This window comes from Bubalus bubalis, chromosome 2 (genome assembly GCF_019923935.1).
Source record: "Bubalus bubalis isolate 160015118507 breed Murrah chromosome 2, NDDB_SH_1, whole genome shotgun sequence".
Taxonomy (NCBI): domain Eukaryota; kingdom Metazoa; phylum Chordata; class Mammalia; order Artiodactyla; family Bovidae; genus Bubalus; species Bubalus bubalis.
The window spans coordinates 179,224,410-179,250,717 of NC_059158.1; the positions used below are offsets into that span (position 1 = coordinate 179,224,410).

The following is a 26,308-nucleotide window of genomic DNA, read 5'->3' on the forward strand; positions in this document are numbered from 1 at the left end:
AAGATCCCCTGGAGGAGGAAACAGCAACCCACTGCAGTGTTCTTTCCTGGAAAATCCCGTGGACAGAGGAGCCTGGTGGGCTACAGTCCATGGGGTCACAAAAGAGTTGGACACGACTGAGCAGCTAAACAACAACAAATGGGGCCGATGCTTGCGCAGCAGTTTACGTGTGTTTATTTATTTATTGGCTGTGCCACAAGGCCTGCAGGATCTTTGTTCCCTGACCAGGGATTGAACCCAGAGCCATGGCAGTGAAAGCACTTGGTCCTAAACACTGGACCGCCAGGGAATTCCAAATACACGTATTTAGGACCACTGAACTGTACACTTAAAATGGGTAAAATGGTAAATTTTATGTTATGTGTATTTTAACAGAATAAAAAATTGTAAAAAAAAAAATAATAGAAGAAGATTCTATTTAACAAAATCCTGCTATTAGACAGTCCATCAATCTAGTACCATACATCACCAAATATAAGATGACGACTGCAGAATGCACCATTATTTTATGTAATACCAAGAAAGAAAAACCGGTACCAATTAAACTCTGATATCAACTGATTAAAAGACACATTCTATTCCAAAGATGGTAATTTTTTAAGTGCATCTTAGATTCAAAAGAATATGGTAAGCAGTTTATACACTAAATGATCACCTTTTAAAATCCACCTGCAAAGTTCATATTGGCTGGTTTTTTTTTTCCATTTGGTTGTTCTGGGTCTTAGTTGTTGTGTGTGGGATCTAGTCTTAACCGCTTAACCAAGAGGGAAATCCCCAGATTGGTTTTGAATTGTAGCACACCTGTCCTTTGTTTTTTGAACAGATTGTGTTTGCAAATCATCTCAGACAAATAAATGGTGACTTGTCTACCTAAAAAAGAGAAAAAAAAGCAGTGATGGGGTTCAAGAGAGTGTGTGTGTGTGTGTGTGTGTGTGTGTGTGCGTGCGCGTGAGTGCATGCTAAGTGGCTTCAGTTGTGTCCCACTCTTTGCTATCCTATGGACTGTAGCTCTCCAGGCTCCTCTGTCCATGGGATTCTCCAGGCAAGAATACTGAAGTTGAGTTGCCATGCCCTTCTCCAGGGGATCTTCCCAAGCCAGGGATTGAACCAATGCCTCTTATATCTCCCTGAATTGGCAGATGGGTTCTTTACCACTAGTGCCACCTGGGAAGCCCAAGAGTGACTGTGTGACCCATGAAATCCCCAAGGTCAACCGTGGCAGGGATGATGAGAAAGTGGAGTTGCCCAATGGATGTGGTAATGTAGATGTCATTGGAGATCTTGGCAAGAAGAGTGTCTGTAGACAGAGGTGGAGCGTGAGTCTGCATGAGGAGGATTTGAAGAGTCAGAGAAAGCAACAAAGACAGCCTTTTTGGAGAGCCTTGTTATAGGGGTGAGCAGAGAAATAGGGGATTCTGGAAGAAGTCATCTGGGAGTTTAAGGCAGAATGAATTGCAGCCTGGAAACATACTAACTAAGGGAAGACTGATGCAGGAGAGCGATGTGACACAAGCATGGGTCCCAGGTCCTCTTTTTTGTACCCCTACCCCTCCTCTTTCTCCAGCTTTGTTTCCCCGGGTTTTCTCTGACTTTCTTCTCCTTACCCCACTCTCTCTTCTTGTAATGAGCCACTATAATCAACCTTAAGATTATCAACCCTGAATATTCATTGGAAGGACTGATGCTGAAGCTTAAGCTTCAATACTTTGGCCACCTGATGCAAAGAGCTGACTCATTGGAAAAGACCCTGATGCTGGGCAAGATTGAAGGCAGGAGGAGAAGGGGATGACAGAGGATGAGATGGTTGGATGGCATCACTGATTCCATGGACATGAGTTTGAACAAACTCTGAGAGATGGTGAAGGATGGGGAAGCCTGGCATGCTGCAGCCCTTGGGGTCACAAAGAGTTGGACACGACTGAGCAACTGAACAGCAACATAGTCAACCTTATCTCTGTGAGCATGCAGCACAGCAATTTGCTCTTCCTGGAAAGATTTGCCAAGTTATCCTGACCTTTCTTCATATAAAGCAGTCCTTCAGGCCATTAAAACAGGATCTTTTCTGTCCTGGATGAGGATTTGTTGACTCAAGAAGACTCTTGAGAGTCCCTTGGACTGCAAGGAGATCAAACCAGTCAATCCTAAAGGAAATCAACCCTCAATATTCACTGGAAGGACTGACACTGAAGCTGAAGCTCCAAACTTTGACCTCCTAATGTGAAGAGCCGACTCATTGGAAAAGACCCTGATGATGGGAAAGATTGAAGGCAGGAGGAGACGGGGACGACAGAGGATGAGATGGTTGGATGGCATCACCGACTCAATGGACGTGAGTTTGAGCAAGGTCTGGGAGATGGTGAAGGAGAGAGAAGCCTGACGTGATGCAGTCCATGGGGTCACATGACTTAGTGACTGAACAGCAACAATAACAATAGGCCCCAGTAGCCTCTTCTTCTGCTAGTTGTCAATACCACCAGTATGGTTTGTCTTTTCTTTGGTGTGTATCTTATGAACCCAGCTGGACTGTAAGAACCTTAAGGACAGGGACTCCACATGATGTTTCTTCGGGTCCCCCATGATACTGATTGGCTGTGCAGAGTATTCATTTACTCCTTATTTACTGAGTACTTGCTGTGGGCTGGGATCTGTGCAAGGTGATCCAGATCAACAGTCCCTGCCCTCAAAGAGTTCGTGGTCCAGACAGGAGGCAAACGGGTAATCAAATAATAGCAAATCAAATGTCAAGTACTGTACTAGAGAAATGTAGGGTGCAGTGGAGGCTTAGAGAAGGAAGAGGTTAACTCCTTGGGAATGAACAGGGAAGCTTTTGCTGGGGAAATGGGAGTGGGTGGCAATGACAGAGCACTTGAAAGACGGCCAGGAGTTTTCCGCTGGACTGGAGGAGAGAAGGCATCAGCAGAGGGAGGACGCAGAGCCGCAGAGGTGTGGAACAGCACGCGTGTTTGGAGAAGGGCAGGTCTTTTGATGTGGCGGTACGGTGGGTGGGGAAAACAATGGTAGGAGAAGATCCTGGAGAGACGGGAAAGAGTGGACTGGGGAGAGCTGCGTGTGCCAGGCTAGGGAACTTGGCCATATACCCAGGGTTAAGGGGAAGGACGGGATCAGACTTTAGAGAGAACCCTGCGGTGACAGTGGGCTAGAGGTTCACTTGCTTTTGGCAGTCATGGTTTTAGAAACAGTTTGAGTGTGAGCTAAGTCGCTTCAGTGGTGTCCGACTTTTTGTGACCCTATGGACTGTAGCCCTACAGGTTCCTCTGACTATGGGATTCTCTAGGCAAGAATAACTGGGGTGGGTTGCCATGCCCTCCTCCAGGGGATCTTCCTTGACCCAGGAATCCAACTGGCATCTCTTACATCTCCTGCATTGGTAGATGGGTTTTTTCTTTTATCCCTAGCACCACCTGGGAAACCCTAGAAACAGTTTGTGCCTGTGTGCATGCTAAATTGCTTTAGTCATGTCTGACTCTTTGCAACCCAGGCTCCTCTGTTCATGGGATTCTCCAGGCAAGAAGGCTGGAGTAGGTTGCCATGCTCTCCTCCAGGGGATCTGCCTGACCCAGGGATCAAATTCATGTCTCTTACCTCTCCTACGTTGGCAGGCGGGTTCTTTACCTAGGAAGCCCATAGAAACAGTTTACTTATATTTAAATAGGTGCTGATATTTTAAAATCAGGAAATTTCACAAGAAAGCTTAAATTCCAGCTTCTTGAGCCACACATTGTTCTAGGATAGACTTCAGCCAAAGCTATCTGTTAATGGAAGCTGTTATGAATTGAATTGGATCCCCGCCCCTCCCACCGAAATGTTGAAGTCCTACCTGTAACCTTAAACGTGACCTTATTTGTAAATTGGGTCTGTTCAGACAACCAGGAGAAGATAAGGTCATCAGGGTAGGCCCTCTTTTTTTTTTGGCTGCACTGGTTCTTTGGTGCATAGCTCTGGCTTTCTTTCATTGCCTGGGGCAGCTCTTGTTGCAGAGCGAGAGCGCTCAGGCTTCAGTTATTGTGGCACCTGGCCTTAGTTGCCCTGCAGCACATGGGATCTTAGTCCCCAGACCAGGGATCGAACCCCTATCCCCTGCATTGGAAGGCAGATTCTTAACCACTGGACCACCAGGGAAGCCCCCAGGGGAGTCCTTAAGCCAGTACAACTGGTGTCCTTATATAAAGGGGAAGTTTGGACAGACAAATGCACAGAGAAGAAGATATGAGGATGTGGGCTTGGGGAGGGGGTTGCTATCTATAAGCCAAGCAACAGCTGAGGCTGCCAGAAGCTAGAAGAGAGCGTGGCGGATTCTCCCTCCCATCCCTCTGAAGCAACCTGCTGTCATCTAGATTTTAGGTTTCTGGGCCCTGGAACCATGAGAGAAACATTTCTGTTGTTTGGGCCACCCGATTTATGGCACCTTGTTAAGGCAACCCCACGAAAGTAGTACACCCCATTCCTCCCCCTTAGATGGGGCCCCCATCCTCCAGTGGTTTGAGTTGTTAGGTTTGAGTTGTTGCCCTTGTTGGGAATGGATTCGAGGTCGGGGGCAGACTGAAGCCCATCTAGGCGGTGGTCTGTGGTGACCCAGTCAAGTGGCGGGAAGGGGGCAGTCATGAGCGCACCGCGGTGCTGGTGCTCACCGACTGATGTAAGAGCTTAGCAAGAAGCCCAGAAGGGCTGGAAATCAGCTCTGAGTTCCAGAGACACGGGCTTTTCTTTCACTCGTGTCTTTTCTCTTACACAGCATCCTCCTCCATCTGACACCCCAGCCACACGCACCTCTTCCAGGCTTGAATGCTACTCCGTGAACACGTCCTCCCGGCCTCCGGGGTTGGGGGTGGGGGGTGTGACTCAGCCGCCTTGGTCTCAACTTCCTGTGACAGCTGTGCCCTCTGTTCTAACTGAATTGCTAAGATTGCTGATAAATGCCAACTGCTTGGCAGTTTTTATAAGTAACTGGGAACGTGTTTTGTGCCAGCCCATGGGAAAATGGGCTATGGAATGGCCCAGAAATTTAATGAATTAAAAGTAATGCTGTTTTTAGGCTCACGTGTGTCCATTCAAGAAAAAGACTAGGTCTCAGATGAAAATCATCCTTCCCTGTTCGAAACCCCAGCAGCCCAACAGAGGGCGAGTGCTGCTACCTCACCATCCCCATGCTCACATTTTGATTATTTGGAAAAGGATTCAAAGAAACATAGAAAGCAATCCAACCCTCCCATCCCCCCGCCCCCAGCCTCACCAGTAAAAGAACTGTCAATGGCTAAGGAAAAAAGCGACCCCATGGACTGCAGCCTACCAGGCTCCCCCTTCCATGGGATTTTCCAGGCAAGAGTACTGGAGTGGGGGTGCCATTGCCTTCTCCCTAAGGAAATAAGATGCTACATGCAAGGTGGTATCCTGAATAGGATCCTGGAACACAGAAAGAACCCAATAGGCAACCGGGGAATCCAGGTAAAGCCAGTCACTTAGTTAATAGTATTGTGCCAGATTTAATCTTTTGGTGTGGATAAATGTACCATGATTATGTAGGATGTTAGCTTAGCAGGGAGCTGGCTGAAAGGTCTGTGGGAACTACGTGTACTACCTTTGCAACTCTCTGGAAATCTAAAATGATTTCAAATTTAAAAGTTTAAAAAGAAGTTAAATATATATGTTTTATATTTAAATGTCTCTGTGATAGTTGGTGCAGAATATATATATATATATATATATATATACTTAGATTTATGCTGTTTGCCCCTCAGCCCTAAGTGTGGTTTAATGGCCAAAAAGACATCAACCAGATGGTTAACATGTGGTGAGTTCCTGGCACTGTAGGGATACAAAGACAAAACCACATAGAATCCTGCCCTGAAGACGCTTACTCTCTACTGAGGAGGACAAACATATGTATGGATAGCTACAATACAGGACAGTGGATGGGGATCAGAAAGATTGATCAAGACCTTGAAGGTGGAGAGAATTTCAGTACACACAAAAACCAAGGGCTCAAGGCTGAGAGTTGCTGTCAGCAAAACACACAGGAGTGTGACTTTTTAGGAAGTGACTCCATGGACTGTAACCTGCCAGGCCCCTCTGTCCGTGGGATTCTCCAGGCAAGAATACTGGAGTGGGTTGCGATTCCCTTCTCCAGGGGATCTTCCTGACCCAGGGATTGAATCTGGGTCTCCTGCATTACAGGCAGATTCTTTACTGTCTGAGCCGCCAGGGGAGCCCTACAACGAGAGAGACCACAACAATGAGAACCGCCTCTACGAGTAACCCTCCCCCACCCCCCCGCAACTGGAGAAAACCCATGCACAGTAACAAAGACCCAGTGAAGCAAAAAATAAATATTTTTAAAAAGTAAAGCACAGCTTCAGATTTCTGCTGTGACTTGAGTTAGTTGTGTGATCTTGGACAAATGTCTAAAGTTCTCTGTATGGCTTTTCTCCCCCATTGTAAAATAATAGGGTTAGGCTAATAAAACAGTTTAGAGTGATAGCTAAAAGCCTAGACTTGGAACCAGACTGCAAAACCTCTGTGCTCCCCTGTGGCATGGTTACTCACATGATTTAAATCTCTTTTCGGGCCTGCTGCTAGCATTTGTTAGACCTAAGGCAGGAGTATAAAAGGGAAGCCCACATATCTTATGTCTAAGTATTTAAGAGTTATAAGTCAAGCTAACAAACAGTTTTTTTAAAAATACATGTTTTACCCTTGTACTGAGTTGGCTACAATTTGGTATAGCAAAATTGCCTGGTGTAACAGGAAAATTTGGCCTTGGAGTACAGAATGAAGCAGGGCAAAGGCTAATAGAGTTTTGCCAAGAGAACACACTGGTCATAGCCAACACCCTCTTCCAACAACACAGGAGAAGACTCTACACATGGACATCACCAGATGGTCAACACCGAAACCAGACTGATTATATTCTTTGCAGCCAAAGGTGGAGAAGCTCTACAGTCAGCAAAAACAAGACCAGGAGCTGACTGTGGTTCAGATCATGATCTCCTTATTGCCAAATTCAGACTTAAATTGAAGAAAGTAGGGAAAACCACTAGACCATTCAGGTATGACCTAAATCAAATGTCTTATGATTATACAGTGGAAGTGAGAAATAGATTTAAGGGACTAGATCTGATAGACAGAGTGCCTGATGAACTATGGACGGAGTTTGTGACATTATGTAGGAGACAGGGATCAAGACCATCTCTAAGACAAAGAAATGGAAAAAAGCAAAATGGCTGTCTGAGGAGGCTTTACAAATAGCTGTGAAAAGAAGAGAAGTGAAAAGCAAAGGAAAAAAGGAAAGATATACCCATCTAAATGCAGAGTTCCGAAGAATAGCAAGAAGAGATTTTTAAAAAAGCCTTCCTCAGTGATCAGTGCAAAGAAATAGAGGAAAATAATAGAATGGGAAAGACTAGAGATCTCTTCAAGAAAATTAGGGATGCCAAGGGAACATTTCCTGCAAAGATGGGCTCAATAAAGGACGGAAATGGTATGGACCTAACAGAAGCAGAAAATATTAAGAAGAGGTGGCAAGAATACACAGAAGAACTATACAAAAAAAGATCTTCACAACCCAGATAATCACGGTGTGATCACTGACCTAGAGCCAGACATCCTGGAATGTGAAGTCAAGTGGGCCTTAGGAACCATCACTACGAACAAAGCTAGTGGAGGTAATGGAATGCCAGCTGAGATGTTTCAAATCCTAAAAGATGATGCTATGAAAGTGCTGCACTCAATATGCCAGCAAATTTGGAAAACTCAGCAGTGGCCACAGGACTGGAAAAGGTCAGTTTTCATTCCAATCCCAAAGAAAGGCAATGCCAAAGAATGCTCAAACTACTGCACAATTGCACTCATCTCACACGCTAGTAAAGTAATGCTCAAAATTCTCCAAGCCAGGCTTCAAGAGTAAGTGAATTGTTAACTTCCAGATGTTCAAGCTGGTTTTAGAAAAGAGAGGAACCAGAGATCAAATTGCCAACATCCGCTGGATCATAGAAAAAGCAAGAGAGTTCCAGAAAAACATCTATTTCTGCTTTATTGACTATGCCAAAGCCTTTGACTGTGTGGATCACAAAAAACTGTGGAAAATTCTGAAAGAGATGGGAATACCAGACCACCTGACCTGCAACTTGAGAAATCTTTATGCAGGTCAGGAAGCAATAGTTAGAACTGGACATGGAACAACAGACTAGTTCCAAATAGTAAAAGGTGTACATCAAGGCTGTATATTGTCACCCTGCTTATTTGACTTATATGCAGAGCACATCATGAGAAATGCTGGGCTGGATGAAGATTGCCAGGAGAAATATCAATAACCTCAGATATGTAGATGACACCACCTTTATGGCAGAAAGTGAAGAAGAACTAAAGAACCTCTTGATGAAAGTGAAAGAGGAGAGAGAAAGAGTTGGCTTAAAACTCAACATTCAGAAAACTAAGATCATGGCATTCGGTCCCATCACTTCATGGCAAATAGATGGGGAAACAGTGGAAACAGTGGCAGACTTCATTTTTTAAAATGGCTCCAAAATCACTGCAGATGGTGACTGCAGCCATGAAATTAAAAGATGCTTACTCCTTGGAAGGAAAGTTATGACCAACCTAGACAGCATATTAAAAAACAGACATTACTTTGCCAAGAAAGGTCCATCTAGTCAAAGCTATGGTTTTTCCAGTAGTCGTGTATAGATGTGAGAGTTGGACTATAAAGAAAGCTGAGCACCAAAGAATTGATGCTTTTGAACTGTGGTGTTGGAGAAGACTCTTGAGAGTCCCTTGGACTGCAAGGAGATCCAACCAGTCCATCCTAAAGGAAATCAGTCCTGAATATTCATTAGAAGGACTGATGCTGAAGCTGAAACTCCAATACTTTGGCCACCTGATGCAAAGAGCTGACTCATTGGAAAACACCCTGATACTGGGAAAGATTGAAGGCAGGAGGAGAAGGGGACGACAGAGGATGAGATGGTTGGATAGCATCACCAACTCAATGGACATGAGTTTGAGTAAACTCCAGGAGCTGGCAATGGACAGGGAGGCCTGGCGTGCTGCAGTTCATGGGGTCTAAAAGAGTCAGACACGACTGAGTGATTCAACTGAACTGAACTGAGTTGGCCAAAAATTTCATTCGAGTTTTCCCATAAGGTGGTATGGAAAGACCCAACCGAACTTTTTGGCCAACCCAATACTTTGACAAATATACTTCCAAAGTAACCTAGAAACCGGGTTTTGAGTTGAGAATTCTTGAGTTCCTTGAAGTTCCAGGTCAGAATGTGGCTGAGCTAGATCCCTTCTCTTCCTATTTATGGCTCCTGTATGTACCATCCACACCCCAGACCTCATGGCCAGAGTGTATCCACACCCGTTATGAGTAGCCAGCCCTGGGTATAGGGTGTACTCAATGGCAGGGAAGTTTGCCCTTGGGAGGACAGAACCAGGGAAGGGGTTGGTACAGTTGCTGAAAGTGGACCCTGGCTATTTGGACAGGGCGTTCTGGAGTCCTGGTTCTCACAGTGTAGTCTAGAACCATGCTCAGGGTGGGCATGGCTTCTTGGACCCCGGGGACTTCTTGCCTATGAAAATGTGCACAGCAGGAAGTGGGTCAGAGTGAATCCCTTGGAAGTGCAGAGCCCAGGACAAGGACCCTGTTGACATGGGAAGATTCTGTCTCTTTGGGCCTCAGTTATTTTTAGAGGGACCCACTCACTAGGGTTTGCCCAAGGCTTTCATGGTTGTAGCACTGAAAGTCCTGAATTCTAGGAAAAAACCTTAGTCCCAGGCAAACTGGGACAACTGGTTACCCTCACTTCCTCATTTATTCAAGTTAATAAATCTCATAAGATTGTTGTGGGGGTTAGCATGAGTTAACAAACTTGGAGTGTTTAGACCAGTACCTGCCATGTGGTAAGTGGTCTATGACTATGTTAAGGCTGTTAACATTTTTTTTCAAATTTTTTATTGTAGTAAAACATACGTAACATAAAAAGTACCATCATGACCATTTTATACAGTTCAGTGATATTAAATACATTCATAATGTTATGCAACCATCACCACCATCCATCTCCATAACTCTTTTCATCTTAGGAAACTGAAACTCTAACCTCATTAAACAGTATCCCTCATTCACTCTTCTCCACCAGCTCCTGGCAGAGGTATTCCCAGAACTGGAACATAGAATATGTCTGCTTTTGTTTTTGGTTTTTGGCTGTGCTGGGTCTTCGTTGCTGAGCATGGGCTTTCTCTAGTTGCTGTGAGCAGGAGTTATTCTTCATTGCAGTGCACAGGCTTCTCACTGCAGTGGCCGCTCTTGTGGAGCACAGGCTCTAAAGCACGGGCTTCAGTAGTTGCTGCACGTGGGCTCAGTAGTTGTGGAGCACGGGCTTTCGTTGCTCTGTGGCACGTGGAATCTTCCTGGACCAGGGATCAGACCTGCGTCTTCTGCGCTGGCAGGCGGATTCCTATCCGCTGTACCACCAGTCCATGATAGTTCCCTTTTTAATTTTAGGGTGAACCTCCACACTGTTTTCCACAGCATCTGTGCCATCTGACATTCTCACCAACAGTGCACAAAGGCTTCAATTTCTCTACACCCTCACCAACACTTGCTATGTACTGGGTTTTTGATAGTAGTCATCCTAATTTTGATTTGCATTTACCTAATGACTAGTGAACCGTGAACTTCCTGAGGTTCAAGCTGGTTTTAGAAAAGGCAGAGGAACCAGAGATCAAATTGCCAACATCCGATGGATCATAGAAAAAGCAAGAGAGTTCCAGAAAAACATCTATTTCTGCTTTATTGCCTATGCCAAAGCCTTTGACTGTGTGGATCACAATAAACTGTGGAAAATTCTTCAAGAGATGGGAATACCAGACCACCCCATCTGCCTCTTGAGAAATTTGTATGCAGGTCAGGAAGCAACAGTTAGAACTGGACATGGAACAACAGACTGGTTCCAAATAGGAAAAGGAGTTCGTCAAGGCTGTATATTGTCACCCTGTTTATTTAACTTATATGCAGAGTACATCATGAGAAACGCTGGACTGGAAGAAACACAAGCTGGAATCAAGATTGCCAGGACAAATATCAATAACCTCAGATATGCAGATGACACCACCCTTATGGCAGAAAGTGAAGAGGAACTCAAAAGCCTCTTGATGAAAGTGAAAGTGGAGAGTGAAAAAGTTGGCTTAAAACTCAACATTCAGAAAACGAAGATCATGGCATCCGGTCCCACCACTTCATGGGAAATAGATGGGGAAACAGTGGAAACAGTGTCAGACTTTATTTTTCTGGGCTCCAAAATCACTACAGATGGTGACCGCAGCCATGAAATTAAAAGACGCTTACTCCTTGGAAGGAAAGTTATGACCAACCTAGATGGCATATTCAAAAGCAGAGACATTACTTTGTCAACAAAGGTTCATCTAGTCAAGGCTATGGTTTTTCCAGTGGTCATGTATGGATGTGAGAGTTGGACTGTGAAGAAGGCTGAGCGCCGAAGAATTGATGCTTTTGAACTGTGGTGTTGGAGAAGACTCTTGAGAGTCCCTTGGACTGCAAGGAGATCCAGCCAATCCATTCTGAAGGAGATCAGCCCTGGGATTTCTTTGGAGGCAATGATGCTAAAGCTGAAACTCCAGTACTTTGGCCACCTCATGTGAAGAGTTGACTCACTGGAAAAGACTCTGATGCTGGGAGGGATTGGGGGCAGGAGGAGAAGGGGACAACAGAGGATAAGATGGCTGGATGGCATCACTGACTCGATGGACGTGAGTCTGAGTGAACTCCAGGAGTTGGTGATGGACAGGGAGGCCTGGCGTGCTGCGATTCATGGGGTCGCAAAGAGTCGGACGCGACTGATCGACTGATCTCTGATCTGATCTGATGTAGCAAAATCATTACCAGAATAACTGTATGTCACAAAATTTTGTCTTGTGATGAAGACTTTTTAAGATTTACTTTCTTAGCAATTTTCAAGTGTGCAATGCAATATTATTAACTCTAGTCACCATGCTGTACATTACATCTCCATGACTTATTTATTTTACAATTGAAATTTTATACCTTTTGACCCCTTTCACCCATTTCACCCACTCACCCCACCCCCTCTACTCCAGCAACTACCAGGCTTTTTCTATATCTATGAGCTTGTTTCTTTTTTGGGGGGAGTGGTTGTTTTAGATTCTACATACAAGTAGGGAATTTGTCTTTCTTTGTCTGACTTATTTCACTTAGCATAATGCCCTCAGTGTGATATTAATGCCTTATCAGATATATAATTTGAAAATATTTTCTTACATTCTATGGGTTGCCTTTTTACTCTGTTGATAATGTATTCTGACACACAAAATCTTTAATTTTCCCAAAGTTCAATTTGTGTGTGTTTTCCTTTTGCTGGCTGGTTGTCACATCTAAGAAATCATTGCTAAATCCAGTGTTATGAAGCTTTTTTCCTATGTTTTCTTCTAAGGGTTTTATCGTTTTAGGTTTTATATTTAGATCTTTGATCGATTTTGAGTTAGTTTTTTTGTATATGGTGTGAGGTAAGTGTTCAGCTTCATTTCTTTGCATGAGGCCATCCAGCTTCCCAGCACTATCAGTTGAAAAGACTGTCCTTTCCCCCACTGAATGGATCTTAGCACTCTTGTCAAAAATCATTTGACACATATGCAAGGGTTTATTTCTAGGCTCGACACTCCGTTCTGTTGGTCTGTGTGTCTGTCTTTCTGCCAGCACCACATTGTGCTGACTCCTGTAACTTTGCTGTAAGTTTCACAATCGAGCTTCATTCTTTTAGTTACTGTCATTTTAAATATTCCATTGTATTAGAAGGGCTTCTCTTGTGGCTCAACTGGGTAAACAATCTGCCTGCAATGCGGGTGACCTGGGTTCAATCCCTGGGTTGGGAAGATCCCCTGGAGAAGGGAAAGGCTACCCACTCCAGTATTCTGGCCTGGGGAGTTCCATGGTCCAGGGGGTCACAAAGAGTCAGACACAACTATTATGCCAGTACCACACGTTTTGATTCCTGTAACTTTGCTGCAAGTTTCAAAATCAAGAAGTATGAGTCCTCCAGCTCCATTCTTTTAGTTACTATCATTTTAAATGTTCCATTGCATTAGAAAGTGCTGTTCCTATAGGTGGAAGCTTACAGAACGAGGGAAGAGTTGACTGTCTTTTTGAGGGGCCTGGGTTTCGTTGCTGTGCACAGGCTTTCTGTAGTTGGGGAAAGCAGGGGCTACTCTCTAGTTATGTGCGGGCTTCTCGCTGTGGTGGCGTCTCTTGCTGCAGAGCTTGGGCTCTATGTGCAGGGGCTTCAGGAGTTGTGGTGCACAGGCTTTATGCCCCGAGGCATGTGGGACCTTCCTGGACCAGGGATCAAATCCATGTCCCTTGCATCGGCAGGTGGATTCCCAACCACTGAACCACCAGGGAAGTCCATTTGTGTGTCTGTTTTTAAAAAATTTTGGTTGTGCTGGGTCTTTATTGTGGTACATCGGCTTTCTCTAGTGGTGGCATCTGGGAGCTTCTCTTTAGTTGCAGCGTGTAGACTTAGTTGCTCTGCTGCATGTGGGATCTTAATTCCTTGACCAGGGTTCAAACCTCCATCCCCTGCATTGGGAGGCAAATTCTTAACTACTGGACCATCAGGGAAGTCCTGGCAGAGTTGAATTTGACTGAAGTTTTAGGCCTGAAGGGTGAGAGCCTACCAAAGCCTCTAACAGAATGGAGAAATGAGATGTGGTTAGTGGGAAGATGTTAGTTCAATGTGGGGGTCATACCGAATTTGAGGGCTTTATGGAGCATCCATGAGGAGGTGTCCTTTAGGTAGCTGGAAATGTTTTTTTAGAGTTCAGGGGAGAGATGGCAGCTCAAGAAGGCATCCCCATAAAAGGAATCATTAGAAGACAGCATGGATTTAGATAAGAGGGATGAAGGTTAGAACATAGAGTGAGAAGATGGCAGGGGCAGTGACATCTTGGCCCCATTCCACTCACACATTTAATATGTGTGTTCAGTTCAGTTCAGTCGCTCAGTCGTGTCCAACTCTTTGCGACCCCATGAATTGCAGCACGCCAGGCCTCCCTGTCCATCACCAACTCCTGGAGTTCTCTCAAACTCACGTCCATTGAGTCAGTGATACCATCCAGCCATCTCATCCTCTGTCGTCCCCTTCTCCTCCTGCCCCCAATCCCTCCCAGCATCAGAGTCTTTTCCAATGAGTCAACTCTTCACATGAGGTGGCCAAAGTACTGGAGTTTCAGCTTTAGCATCATTCCTTCCAAAGAAATCCCAGGGCTGATCTCCTTCAGAATGGACTGGTTGGATCTCCTTGCAGTCCAAGGGACTCTCAAGAGTCTTCTTCAACACCACAGTTCAAAAGCATCAATTCTTCGGCACTCAGCCTTCTTCACAGTCCAACTCTCACATCTATACATGACCACTGGAAAAGCCATAGCCTTGACTAGAGGGACCTTTGTTGGCAAAGTAATGTCTCTGCTTTTCAATGTTATCTACGTTGGTCATAATTTTTCTTCCAAGGAGTAAGCGTCTTTTAATTTCATGGCTGCAGTCACCATCTGCAGTGATTTGGGAGCCCCAAAAAATAAAGTCTGACACTGTTTCCACTGTTTCCCCATCTATTTCCCAGGAAGTGATGGGACCAGATGCCATGATCTTCGTTTTCTGAATGTTGAGTTTTAAGCCAGCTTTTTCACTGTCCTCTTTCACCTTCATCAAGAGGCTTTTTAGTTCCTCTTCAGTTTCTGCCATAAGGGTGGTGTCATCTGCATTCTGAGATTATTGATATTTCTCCTGGAAATCTTGATTCCAGCTTGTGGTTCTTCCAGCCCAGCGTTTCTCATGATGTACTCTGCATAGAAGTTACACAAGCAGGGTGACAATATACAGCGTACTCCTTTTCCTATTTGGAACCAGTCTGTTGTTCCATGTCCAGTTCTAACTGTTGCTTCCTGACTGGCATACAGGTTTCTCAAGAGGCAGATGGGGTGGTCTGGTATTCCCATCTCTTTCAGAATTTTCCACAGTTTATTGTGATCCACACAGTCAAAGGCTTTGGCATAGTCAATATGTGTGTACTTTACCATATTTTGTTGAGTCAGAAATCCCATTTATTTTTAAGATGTTATTTTATGTGCCACTAAGAAAATATGCTGTCAGCAATTATGAAATGGTATTCATGAACTATGAGCACACTGATTTTAAAGACACACAAATCCAGGGACAATATACATCTTAGAACTGATTAAACACGATATGTGCCAGCCACTGTGTCAGGCATCATAGAGGGGGGGTGGGATACAGCTATGAAAAAGACCCTGCCTTCAAAAAGCTTCCAGTCTCATGATGACACTTCCAGATACTTGTACCACAGACTGAGACACTGGTACAGTGTAGGCACCGAGCTGCTCTAAGATCAGTTGCTGCTTATCAAGTGTTTATAGGCATTATTAACACAGACAAAACTGACAGCATGGCTTTCTTGGAATTTCTAGTCGTCCCCCTCCTTTTCCCTAATGCCTGAAATTTCTGGGGACAAAACCTTTCAAATCATTTTTGAATGAACTGAGATAATGAACTAAAATACCACATGGTAGGTGTTGAACTGGTACGACTCCTATGAAAGGCACTTTGGCACTATCCAAATTACAAATGTGTTTGTCCTTTGACCTAGCAATACTACTCTAGGAATATATCTTTCAGATATACTTCAGTCGCTCAGTCGTGTCCGACTCTTTGCGACCCCATGGACTGTGGCACATCGGACTTCCCTGTTCATCACCAACTCCCAGAGCTTGCTCAAATCATGTCCACCGAGCTGGTGATGCCATCCAACCATCTCATCCTCTGTCGTCTCCTTCTCCTCCCACCTTCAATCTTTCCCAGCATCAGGGTCTTTTCCAATGAGTCAGTTCTTCGCATCAGGTGGCCATAGTGTTGGAGTTTCAGCTATACTTACCCCTCGGATATACTTACCCAGATGGAAAACACCATCTATATTAGCTTGTTCATTACAGCATTGTTTGAAATAGCAAGTATTAACCTAAGGGCCATGGACAGGGCACTGGTTAACTGGATTATGGAGCATTCATACATTGGATCCCAGATCCAGGAAATGCTTGATATATGAATATGGAAAAGATCCCTGATATGTGTTCTTAAGTGAAAAAACACTAAGTGCAGAACAGTTACAGTAGACTGACATTTTCTTATGAAGGGGGGATTAAGACTATGTGGCCACAAATTTGCTAACATACATGTAAGCAAAATTGCTTACGTGAAGAAAACCCTAGATACACAAGAAACTAGTAACAATGGTTAAAGTAGGGGAAGGGTAAGTAGAGGATTTGGCAGATGGGGATAGATGAGGGAGGGAAGGAGAAGGAATTTTCATACTTTATTTCTCAACTGTGTGAATGGGTTTATTTATTCAAAATGTTAAATTAATTGAATTTTAAAAAATACTCCATGGGAAAAGAGTTAACCCAGAGACTATGATTTCCACCCAAAGGAGAAAGTCTACTAGTCATCATTCATTCATTTATTCAGTAACCTATGCTATGCTATGCTAAGTAACTTCAGTCGTGTCTGACTCTGTGCGACCCCATAGACAGCAGCCCACCAGGCTCCCCCGTCCCTGGGATTCTCCAGGCAAGAACACAGAAGTGGACTGCCATTTCCTTCTCCAATGCATGAAAGTGAAAAGTGAAAGTGAAGTCGCTCAGTCGTGTCCGACTCTTAGCCACCCCATGGACCGCAGCCTAACAGGCTCCTCTGTCAATGGGATTTTCCAAGCAAGAGTACTGGAGTGGGGTGCCATTGCCTTCTCCGTCAGTAACCTACAGCAATCAAGAAACTTCTCTAGCAATAATGGTTAACAAGTCAGCACTGAGAGGGGCCAGGCATGGTGCTAAGCACTTTCACATACATTATCTGACTTAATCCTCACCACCTCTGCTAGTGCAGGTGTCGAGCATCACAGAAGTGGAAGCTGAGGATGGGTGAGGTGGTTCTTGCCTAAAGTCGTCTGCAACCAACCAGGCCCCACCCTCCAGGGCCAGGTTCCGTTCTGGACAGGTACAACGGATATCAGAGACACAACTCCTGCCTTCTTAGGCTTAGTTGTCTAGTGAGGGAGACAAGCAAGTAAAATAGCAGATTCACAGAGAGGTTTTGAACAGGGAAGGGAGTGTCAGAGCATGATGCCTAAGGATTAGGGGACAAAGGGAACAGCAAGGCTGGGGACAAGAAGAAAACCTCTCCCACGACACCTTCGGCCAAGGACAGGCCCTGTAAACAGCAGTGGAACTCAGTGGCGCCTCTGTGGGAGACAACCCTGCAGCCTCAGAACCAACAATGAACAAAGGCAGCCGGTGCTCTGTAAGAACAGAGCAGATCTGACAACAGCCCGACTTGTTTGATCAGCGTAGACATCCTTTTGGACTTTGAAGCCTGAAGGGCTCTCCTTTAGCTGTCTACACAGATCAAATAAGCTGGATGGCTGCCATATCTCAACTTCACTTTGTGTTAATCCATAGTCACAGCCAGCTCCCCAGCAATTCGACCAAACCATCTGAGCAGAGGCAAAAATAATTCTCATCGGCAAAGACAGATAATCCCAAGATGCAAATGTTAACTCCTTGCTGCCACTTTAGGAGGGAGTGGATTTTGAAGTTAGTTCTTGGAACCTTCCAAGAAAGGAGCTTCTGCCCCTTTCCAAAGTGAGATGGCAAAGCTGTTTTCTCTCTCACAGTTGAAAGCCATTCCAATTCCAAAGCTCATTCATGAACACTCAGAAGAACTGACAATACATAGCTGTGGTCTAGCGCTCAGAAAGGCAGCCCCACCCTAAAGCCCCACCAAACCCTTTTTTATTCATAGGATCATTCTTGGGGAAACCTGACTCCAGTTTCCTCAGTCCTCAAGCAGCAGTGGGGATCTCAGGAAATCCTCGTCACAGAGACTGTCAGGACCAAGCATCTAACAACAAACCCAGAAGCCAAGTGGCATCGTTAAAAAAGATGAAAAATCTACATGAGTTCTAACATCTTCGTTCCTAGCCATGGTTTCCATGGAAATAGACATCTGCTCTAGGGAGAAAGAAAAGGTGGGGGTGGGGGGGTGGGGGCGGTGGGAAGCGGTATAAGTGCTTTAAAATAATCAGTGTTTTGAAAGATTTTTTTTTTTTCTGTCATAACATTAATAGTCAGAAAGGTGAGATTTTTGTGGCAATTTCTTGTATTAAAAAAAAAATGCATCAAATGGGTGGGACCTTCCTCTGCAAACCTCCAGATCAAGTACAAAGACTTCTAGATAAAGCATGGTTCAGGGTATAACAGACTTCTCAGCCTTGGGTTTCTTGCTCGTGTGTGTTGCCTATTAATCTGTCGCTTTTCAGTGAGGTCTTATCCTGACTCCCCTCCAGTCTTCCTGACGATTTCTGAGATTTCGCTCAGAAAACTGACAGATGGAAACACCGGATTGTTTGGTGGCTAAGTTTGGTCTGAGAAGGAGAAGGTTCTCAGGGCTCAGAATCTGAATTATTGCTGGTCCTGCTCACATGCTAAGGGAAAACCACTTAGATTGGGGGCGGGGGAGAGGCCGACCCCACACAAGGGCAATTGTTGGAGAAAACGCTGCAACAAGCATATTTCAGGCAACAGTGTATTGCTAATTGTTTGCTTTGTGTGGTGTGTCTGCTGCCTGTATAATCCAGTTTTCCTTGTCTCAAGCACCTATGAATTATATTTAACTCCTGCATATCCATAGTAAATAGCAGAACATGGGGAGTCTTTAAATGAGGACTCCTGCTCCATCAAAGTAGGTCATGTTTGTTTCTTGGTTTTGGGGAGGTGGAGCCCATCGAGCAGTAAAATGACCGTGTCCTTCTACCTTGTCAGTATCTCAAGGCAGGTGCTTTGGTGTAATGACCACCACCAAGGACAGAGCTTTGATCGGGGGAATGGGAGAAGGGGCTTGGGAACCATGTTCATTCTCTTTATTATTCCTCTGGCCTTTCTGTGTTTAAGAATGAGGCCAGCTGTTCTAAGATAGCCAGGGTCAGAGCAATTTTCTTTGTGTTTCTGCTGTGCATCCGATCTATCCAGGGCAGGGGGAACCGTGACCTTGTGGCTTCTTTTGTTTTGATTCTTTATAATGACCCAGCACCGATGTGGGAGCACGTGCTTCAAGAACAAAAGCAACACTTAACTGCAGTCTGTGTAGTCTAGAACTGCAATTGAGCTTCCTTCCCTATCGTCCGGTAAAAGGCTTGGCAGAACAGATGGAGTCTGCATTTAAGCCCAGTGACTTTGTTAGACCAGAGGAGATCAAATTCCAGATCCTTTTGCTTTTCCCCCACAGGTCTCTATAGAGGGTCACCAGCTGGGGGACCCTAAGACGGTAGGGAGAACGCACACAATGAGTTAAGGGCCACGCCCGTGCCCTGTTGGGCAGAATGGGTTAGATTATGATGATGTCACCATACAGGTGACAGGTGGAGGCATGAAGTGGCATTGTCCCGTCACAAGGGCTTGGGCGTCTTAGGTGGCTGCACCGAGGGGGCCCCGGAAGGGCAATGCGCTGTCCCAAGGGAGGGCTGCCCTTGGGGTGTGATGTGGGGCAAGGGGCTCCACAGAGGTGGAGTCCAGGAGGACCACTGTCTTGAGAGGTGGAAAGGGACCTTGCCCCACCCTTTTCCTAAGAAGGGGAGAACTGGTTCAAACCCAGGCGGGGGCTCACCGCATCACCCCCTTCCCCTGCCAGATGACCGCCCCGGCCCCCACGGCTCATACCTGGAGAACCCCCCGCCCCAAAGCAGCCCTCACCCCTGGCATTGTCCGCCGGTCCCACCAGCCTGAACTACACTTCCCGAGGTGCTCCGGGGTCCCCAGAGGCGGGGTCCACTTGGGCTGTGGTTGGGGGGTGGGAAGGGGTCGGCACGTGCCGCCGCTCCCAGCCAATGCGGAGCCCGGCGGGGAGGTCACGTGTCGCTGTTTGGCGCTTTTGTGCGCGCCCGGGTCTGTTGGTGCTCAGAGTGTGGCCAGGCGGCTCGGACGGAGCAGGTGGGTGTGGGACTCTCGGGAGGAGGCGGCGGCGGTAGGCCGGGGGCAGTGAGAGGGACGCGGCGAGCGGGAGGGGCCGGCCCTGGGGCAGCGACCCCCTGCTGGAGGCCGGCGGGCGGGGCCGCGGGCCGTAAAGGGGCTGGAGGGCGGGGTGGGGGGTCGCTCCGCTTTGTGTGTGGCTCGGGCGGAGCCTGGCTTTGTCCCTGGCTCCCTGGGGGCGCGGCTGTGGTGGGGAGGGGGTGCGGCCAGCTGGGCGAGCCCGCCGAGGTAGCCCCGAGATGCCTTCGAGGAGACAATAGGGGGCGTAGGCCCATCCTCCCCCGCCCCCCTGCAGGCGCGGCCCCCGCTGGGGTCCCCATTGTTTGAAGGGGCGGGGCGGCGCCCCCAGGGAGCGACCTGAGGGCCAGACTGCGGGGCCGGAAAGGGCAGCGCCCCCGCGCAGTGTTCGTGAGGCTGCCCACGGAAGGCTGACACCCCACGAGAGCTGTCCAGTCCTCTCGGCTCAGGGGCGCGGACGGCTTTGGGTGGCGGAAGACTGGGAGCGAAGGAAAGAGGTGGCGAGCCGATGGCGGGTACCCCACGGTTTCCTCCCGAGTACTAGCACCTCCCGGCCAGCTGCGGCGGGGCTGGGGGTGAGGGGGGCGGGGGCCCGCCTCAAGGTGTTTTTGGCGGGAGTTGATGGGGGGCTAGTCCGCACGGGGAGAGCCCGGGGTGGGCGGAGTTACCCGGATGGGACCGTTAGCCCCGCCCACCCCTCCCCTTCCCACGCGCGCGGGCTCCGGGGTGTTGAGAGTTCGGGGAGATTCGAAAAGGCGCGGGGAGGAAGGGGCGGGGCCCGGGGCCGGAGTGCAGGGCGGGCTCTGATTGGCCGGGGGGCGGCCTGCCGCTATTCCTCGCCCGGACCAGGGCCACGCCCATCCTGGTTCTCGTGCGGGGAGTCTCACGCTCGTCCGACGGGCTTAGACAGTTTCCCTGTTTCCGATTTTAAGTTCCCGCTGTTGAGAACTTGTATTCCTACGTGTTTGACACTAGACTTGGGTCTGCAGGAATCATGACCTTTGAAAAGATCAAGGAATGTAGTTTTTTTTTCGTGGAAAAATACTGCACAAGGCAGCAAATAGGTGTAACCTAAGACCTAAAGCTTCATAAAATTGTTGATAATTCATGTTAACCCGCTGTTGAATGAGGACCTTAAACCGCAGGAACAATAGGAGTGAGACATTATTGGTTAATACTAGTTTGGGCGTTTTGTTTTCCACATGGCAGACACAGACAAAGCAGGGGTGGGTATTTCTCGTTTGCACAATGAGTGGTAGGCAGTGTTAAGATGGCTCCGGTCTCACTAGGCGTTGAATCTGCACTATCTTCTCACCAGGAGGAGAATATACTGAGGGGCGGGGACCTTGTGATTTAAATCCCTGTCTAATTTTAAAAATCTTAAGTATATTTTGAACGGGCAAGCTCACTTAACCTCTTCTACAACCAACATTCTATTCAATTCAGGTTTCCCAGTATTTGAGTATTTTATGATTTTTAAATAATTTTCTAACTAATGATGTCATATTTAATTCCACAGTAGTGGGGTTTTTTGACATTGACTTATATGGATGTGATTTGAGATCCCTTTGAATCAATGACATGGAAATGCAAAGAAATTGATTGCATGCTTTTGAAAATCGTTTTCAGGGTTTTCCTTGCCAGTGAATCGTGTAGAGTACACTGCCAGTCTCTTGTCTTCTCTTCACCATGGCTTCTTCTGGTAGGTGATCTGTGTGGAAAAGCTGAAATTGTGACGGGCTTCTAATTTTAGAATAGGAGATGGCTCAGGTCTTAAGCCATCTTAATTTGGCACTTGTGTTTTGGTCTTACCAAAAAAATCTTACTTTATAAATTGGAGAGCAATTAAAGCAGAAAAATTACCACTTGAATGTACTGAGAGTACATAGTTAATTGTTTCATTATTCGACGATTTGGTTTGGTCTAAAGCAAAGTGTGGAGTTTTGCATGTTTTTGTTCTGTTCAGGGAAATGATTGTCAAATACTGATGTCTCAGAATGGTATTTATCAATCCAAAAATGTTGAGCTTTGCTTTTCTGGGACATAGTATTTAGATAATAATTTCTTGCCTGTAAACACAGCTGCTTCACCAGCCCTCATTCTATTCATTAAATTGATTTGGCTTTTAGAAAACGATAGAACAGTTTATTAGAATAGGAAAAACTCCATTTTTCTGAATATATTATAAATATGATCAAATCCAGATATCCAGGTGAAGGAACTGGAGAAGCGTGCCTCAGGCCAGGCTTTTGAGCTGATTCTCAGCCCTCGATCAAAAGAATCTGTCCCAGAATTTCCCCTTTCCCCTCCTAAGAAGAAGGATCTTTCCCTGGAGGAAATTCAGAAGAAATTAGAAGCTGCAGAAGAAAGACGCAAGGTAAACACCAATTTACAGAAAACCAGATATTTATTAATGTAACGTGGCCAGTCTGTTTTGTAAGAGGATGAAAACAGAATTGTAGCTAGGTGGTGACTATAACTGAAAATTACAGCGCCAGTGGCGGGGAGAGAATACCAGCCATCATTTATTGAGCTCCTATTGTGTACTATCTCCTTTAACTTATATAGTTCTCCTTTCTACTTTGACCCTAGAGGGTAGGTGTTGTCTGAGATACTGGATTAGAAAATGTTCTCAGGAAAGTTAAATCATTTTCCTGAGTCATACAGTTAGAGAGTACTGGAGCTAGAGTTTAAGCCCAGTTCTGTCTGAAACCAAAATTCATACTTTTCATGCTTTCTCTTTGGAAAATAGATTGTTGTTGATTCATTTTTTTGTCTCTTAAGGTTTTGGGGTTTGGTTTTTTAAGTTTGTGTGTAAATCTGTGGTTTTTTAGTTTTTGTTTTGTTTTTTGAGAGCAGTACAATAAAAACATTTTAAATTGCTAGCGACATGATTGTGTTGCTCAGCTGTCATACTGGTATTATGGTAGCTTTTATCTAGTACTTCTATATTAAAGTAGCTATCTTTAAAAAGAACTAATCAAAAAATTCAGCAAATATTAATATGCTTGTTATAGAAAAACTGAGAACCACAGAAGTTTATAAATAAATTAGAAAATTCATATCCTACTTCGCAGAAATAACTACTGGTAACATTTTGGTGTATTTCTCTCTTCAGCGTCCTTCTAGTTGTTAAGAATTATACATAAATTCTCATTTAGTCCCTCTTTCTAGCAACTCTTGATTGGGGTGCATGGGTCTAATTTTAAAATTAGAGAAATGAAGGCACAGAAAGGTGAAGTGGTCAACGTGCCTGCAACCAGCGCAGCTTGGTGCTTTGAAGTCTGGTACCTTTAACCCCACACATGCACTTTGGGGCCCTGTTCAGCTGCCGTAGCGTGTGCTGGGCACGTTTCAGTGCCACGTGTGTGCTGTGTGTGCGCTGACCCACTGTCAACAGTGAATTACCTCCCCAGGAAGAGTGGCTGTATTTGCAACGGTGTTTCATCTGCTACCTGCTCTTCTATTTAGTCCACGTTGATGCATTCCATGTAGTTTGAGTTCATGGAAGAGATGTAGCTGAAGGCAGGACAGTATTTTTTTTTTAAGGAATCAACACTGGCCCTGTAGTCATTAGCCAGAGCTTTACATAGTTATTGGCTAAATATAGTGAAACTCTTATCATGACTGGTATTTTGAAGAAGAGAATTAACAGAACCAATGGCAGATGCTCTGAAGTTTTCCTGCAAGTTGATGCTTCCAAACACATCGGAATCCGGTAATAAGCTATTCTGAGTCTGTTGAAGGAGGCACACCATGGTAACAGAGCTCCACTGGTCTCGAAGTTAATGCAGTGTCCATAAGAAAAACGCTAATAAGCTTTTCCTTAAAACAAATCCTTTGGCTTAAATAGTAATCTGGAGGTTTAATCTTAAATTTTTTTATGATATCTGTGGATTTTCTTTTTATCGATATGGTTACATTTTTTACAATGAACTCATTTTCTTTAGGTAGCCTTTGAAGTTAAAAAATCAAAATTCTTTACAATAAAGTGCCATTTCTAAGTATATATCACTCAAATCATCTTGATACCATTATGTGGTAAATTTTACAAAGATTTCCTTAAGGAATAATTGGGCAAGAATCTCTGAACAAATATGAGCAGTTTTCCAAAGTAAATAAAAACACTAGAAAATATAATTTTTACAGTATTCTGATAGGATAATTCAGGTCCTGACTTCAGTATTATTTAAAGGGATCTAACTTTCTATCTTCAGTCCTCTCAATAATTTCTTCTGTGATTTGACCTAATGCTGTATAACATTTCAGAGAGCCTAGCCTATTAAACTTTTTTCCAGTCCCATGAAGCTGAGGTCTTGAAGCAGCTTGCTGAGAAACGGGAGCACGAGAAAGAAGTGCTTCAGAAGGCGATAGAGGAGAACAACAACTTCAGTAAGATGGCGGAAGAGAAGCTGACCCACAAGATGGAGGCCAACAAAGAGAACCGAGAGGCGCAGATGGCCGCCAAGCTGGAGCGCTTGCGGGAGAAGGTCGGTGCCCCGGCCCGGGAGGCGCGGGAGCCGGGGTGCGATGCGCCACTGAGACGCTTGAGCTCTGCCTTGATCACGCGTGCTGGGTGTCTTTGTCATTCATTTTGTGGTTAACAAGTTAAATCAGAGATGTCTTATTTTAAAGTAAGGAATATTCACTAATTTGCAGCTCAATTGCATGTTCTTGGGAAGAGCAGTAGAAGGCTGAATCATTAGGTTCAATGAGTGACCTAGGAAGTTTGAAGATGATGAGTTAGAACTCTAATTATGTGATTCCCATAATATATAGAATAATAATATATTATTACACATGTCATATAATGTATGTACTAATGCTGATTTGGGCCTCTTGGGGGCATGACCTTGCAGGCTTTTCACTTGACTGGTGGATATACTATCTCTTTACAGGACAAGCACATTGAAGAAGTGCGGAAGAACAAAGAATCCAAAGATCCTGCTGATGAGACTGAAGCCGACTAATTTGCTCTGAGAACTGACTTTCTCCCCCTCCCCTTCCTAAATATCCAAAGACTGTACTGGCCAGTGTCATTTTACTTTTGCCCTCCTGACAAATATTCTAGAAGCTGATGTAGGACTGTATAGGTAGATCCAGACGGTATGATGTTGTTTTAGGGGCTGAAGGGGAGAAACGAAAAGTGTTTTACTCTTTTTCTAAAGTGTTGAAGTCTTTCTAATGTAGCTATTTTTCTTGTTGCATCTTTTCTACTTCAGTACACCTGGTGTGCTGGGTTAATGGCTAGTACTGTATTGGCTCCGTGAAAACATGTCTGTGAAAAGAGTATGTAGTGGCTTCTTTCAGATTGTTAGATGCTGAATATCTGTTCACTTTTAAATCCCAATTCTGTCCCGATCTTACAGACGCTACTGTACTTGAATGGTTAATAAAACTGCACAGTGCTGTTGGTGGCAGTGCTTCTTTCTGTCCAGGTGATAAGTTGTCCAGTGATAGAGACCCTCTAGTTTATATTTGTTCCAGATGGGGCCTCGAGGCTGGTAGAAACACCCCGTACACGCATCACTGCGAGTTCTCTGCCCTGGAGTTTCTTGCTCTGGAGTTGTTTGCATTGTCTTCTTCCACAATCCTCACTTTGTTGTGATGCCTCAGCCCAGATCAGCTGTTATGATAGTCTTTCAGATGTTTATTTGCAAACAAGCATTTTTTGTTTTCTGTGTCCCCATTAAAAAGGCAGACTGAAGGCGCAAATGGTGTTTCTAGAGAACAGTTTAGAGAAACCTTAAGATCCTAGTTAGAGATATCGGATGCTTTATTTGCTTTACGTTACAGGCTGGGGTTGGGGGTGAATCCTAACACTTTCCTGCCTTAGGAACCATTTCTCAAGAATCAAAAGATGAGTGAAACTTTCAGTACCCCTCTAGCAAGCCCTGTAACTGACAGAGGGAACCTTTTCTCTGGAGCAGCAGTGACTTGGGTGGGGAAGGTTGTGGTTGCTTCGTCTCGCATCCAGAGGCTACAGGGTTTACAGTCTCCACCGGCTTGCCTCTGAATTCCGGGAAAGCCTTTGGCAGCTTTCCTAGGCTATTTGGGAAATAGCCTTAATTACATATGATTATTTGCTTCTCAGACTATCTGCAGAAAAGCTCTTGGAAGCCACACACTTCCAGTGAAAGAGTTTCCAGGA

The 26,308-nt window shown here is 45.3% G+C and overlaps 1 protein-coding gene across 1 annotated transcript; it reads left to right on the plus strand.

Moving 5' to 3' along the window:
- The first annotated feature begins 20,012 nt into the window (after positions 1-20,012).
- STMN1 (stathmin 1) lies at positions 20,013-25,567 on the plus strand. The gene is made up of 5 exons (XM_006055425.4): positions 20,013-20,100; positions 21,787-21,859; positions 22,362-22,534; positions 24,456-24,647; positions 25,056-25,567. Exons 2-5 carry the CDS (start codon positions 21,847-21,849, stop codon positions 25,125-25,127), a joined length of 450 nt encoding a protein of 149 aa, XP_006055487.1. The 5' UTR covers positions 20,013-20,100; positions 21,787-21,846; the 3' UTR covers positions 25,128-25,567.
- The last annotated feature ends 741 nt before the right edge of the window (positions 25,568-26,308 follow it).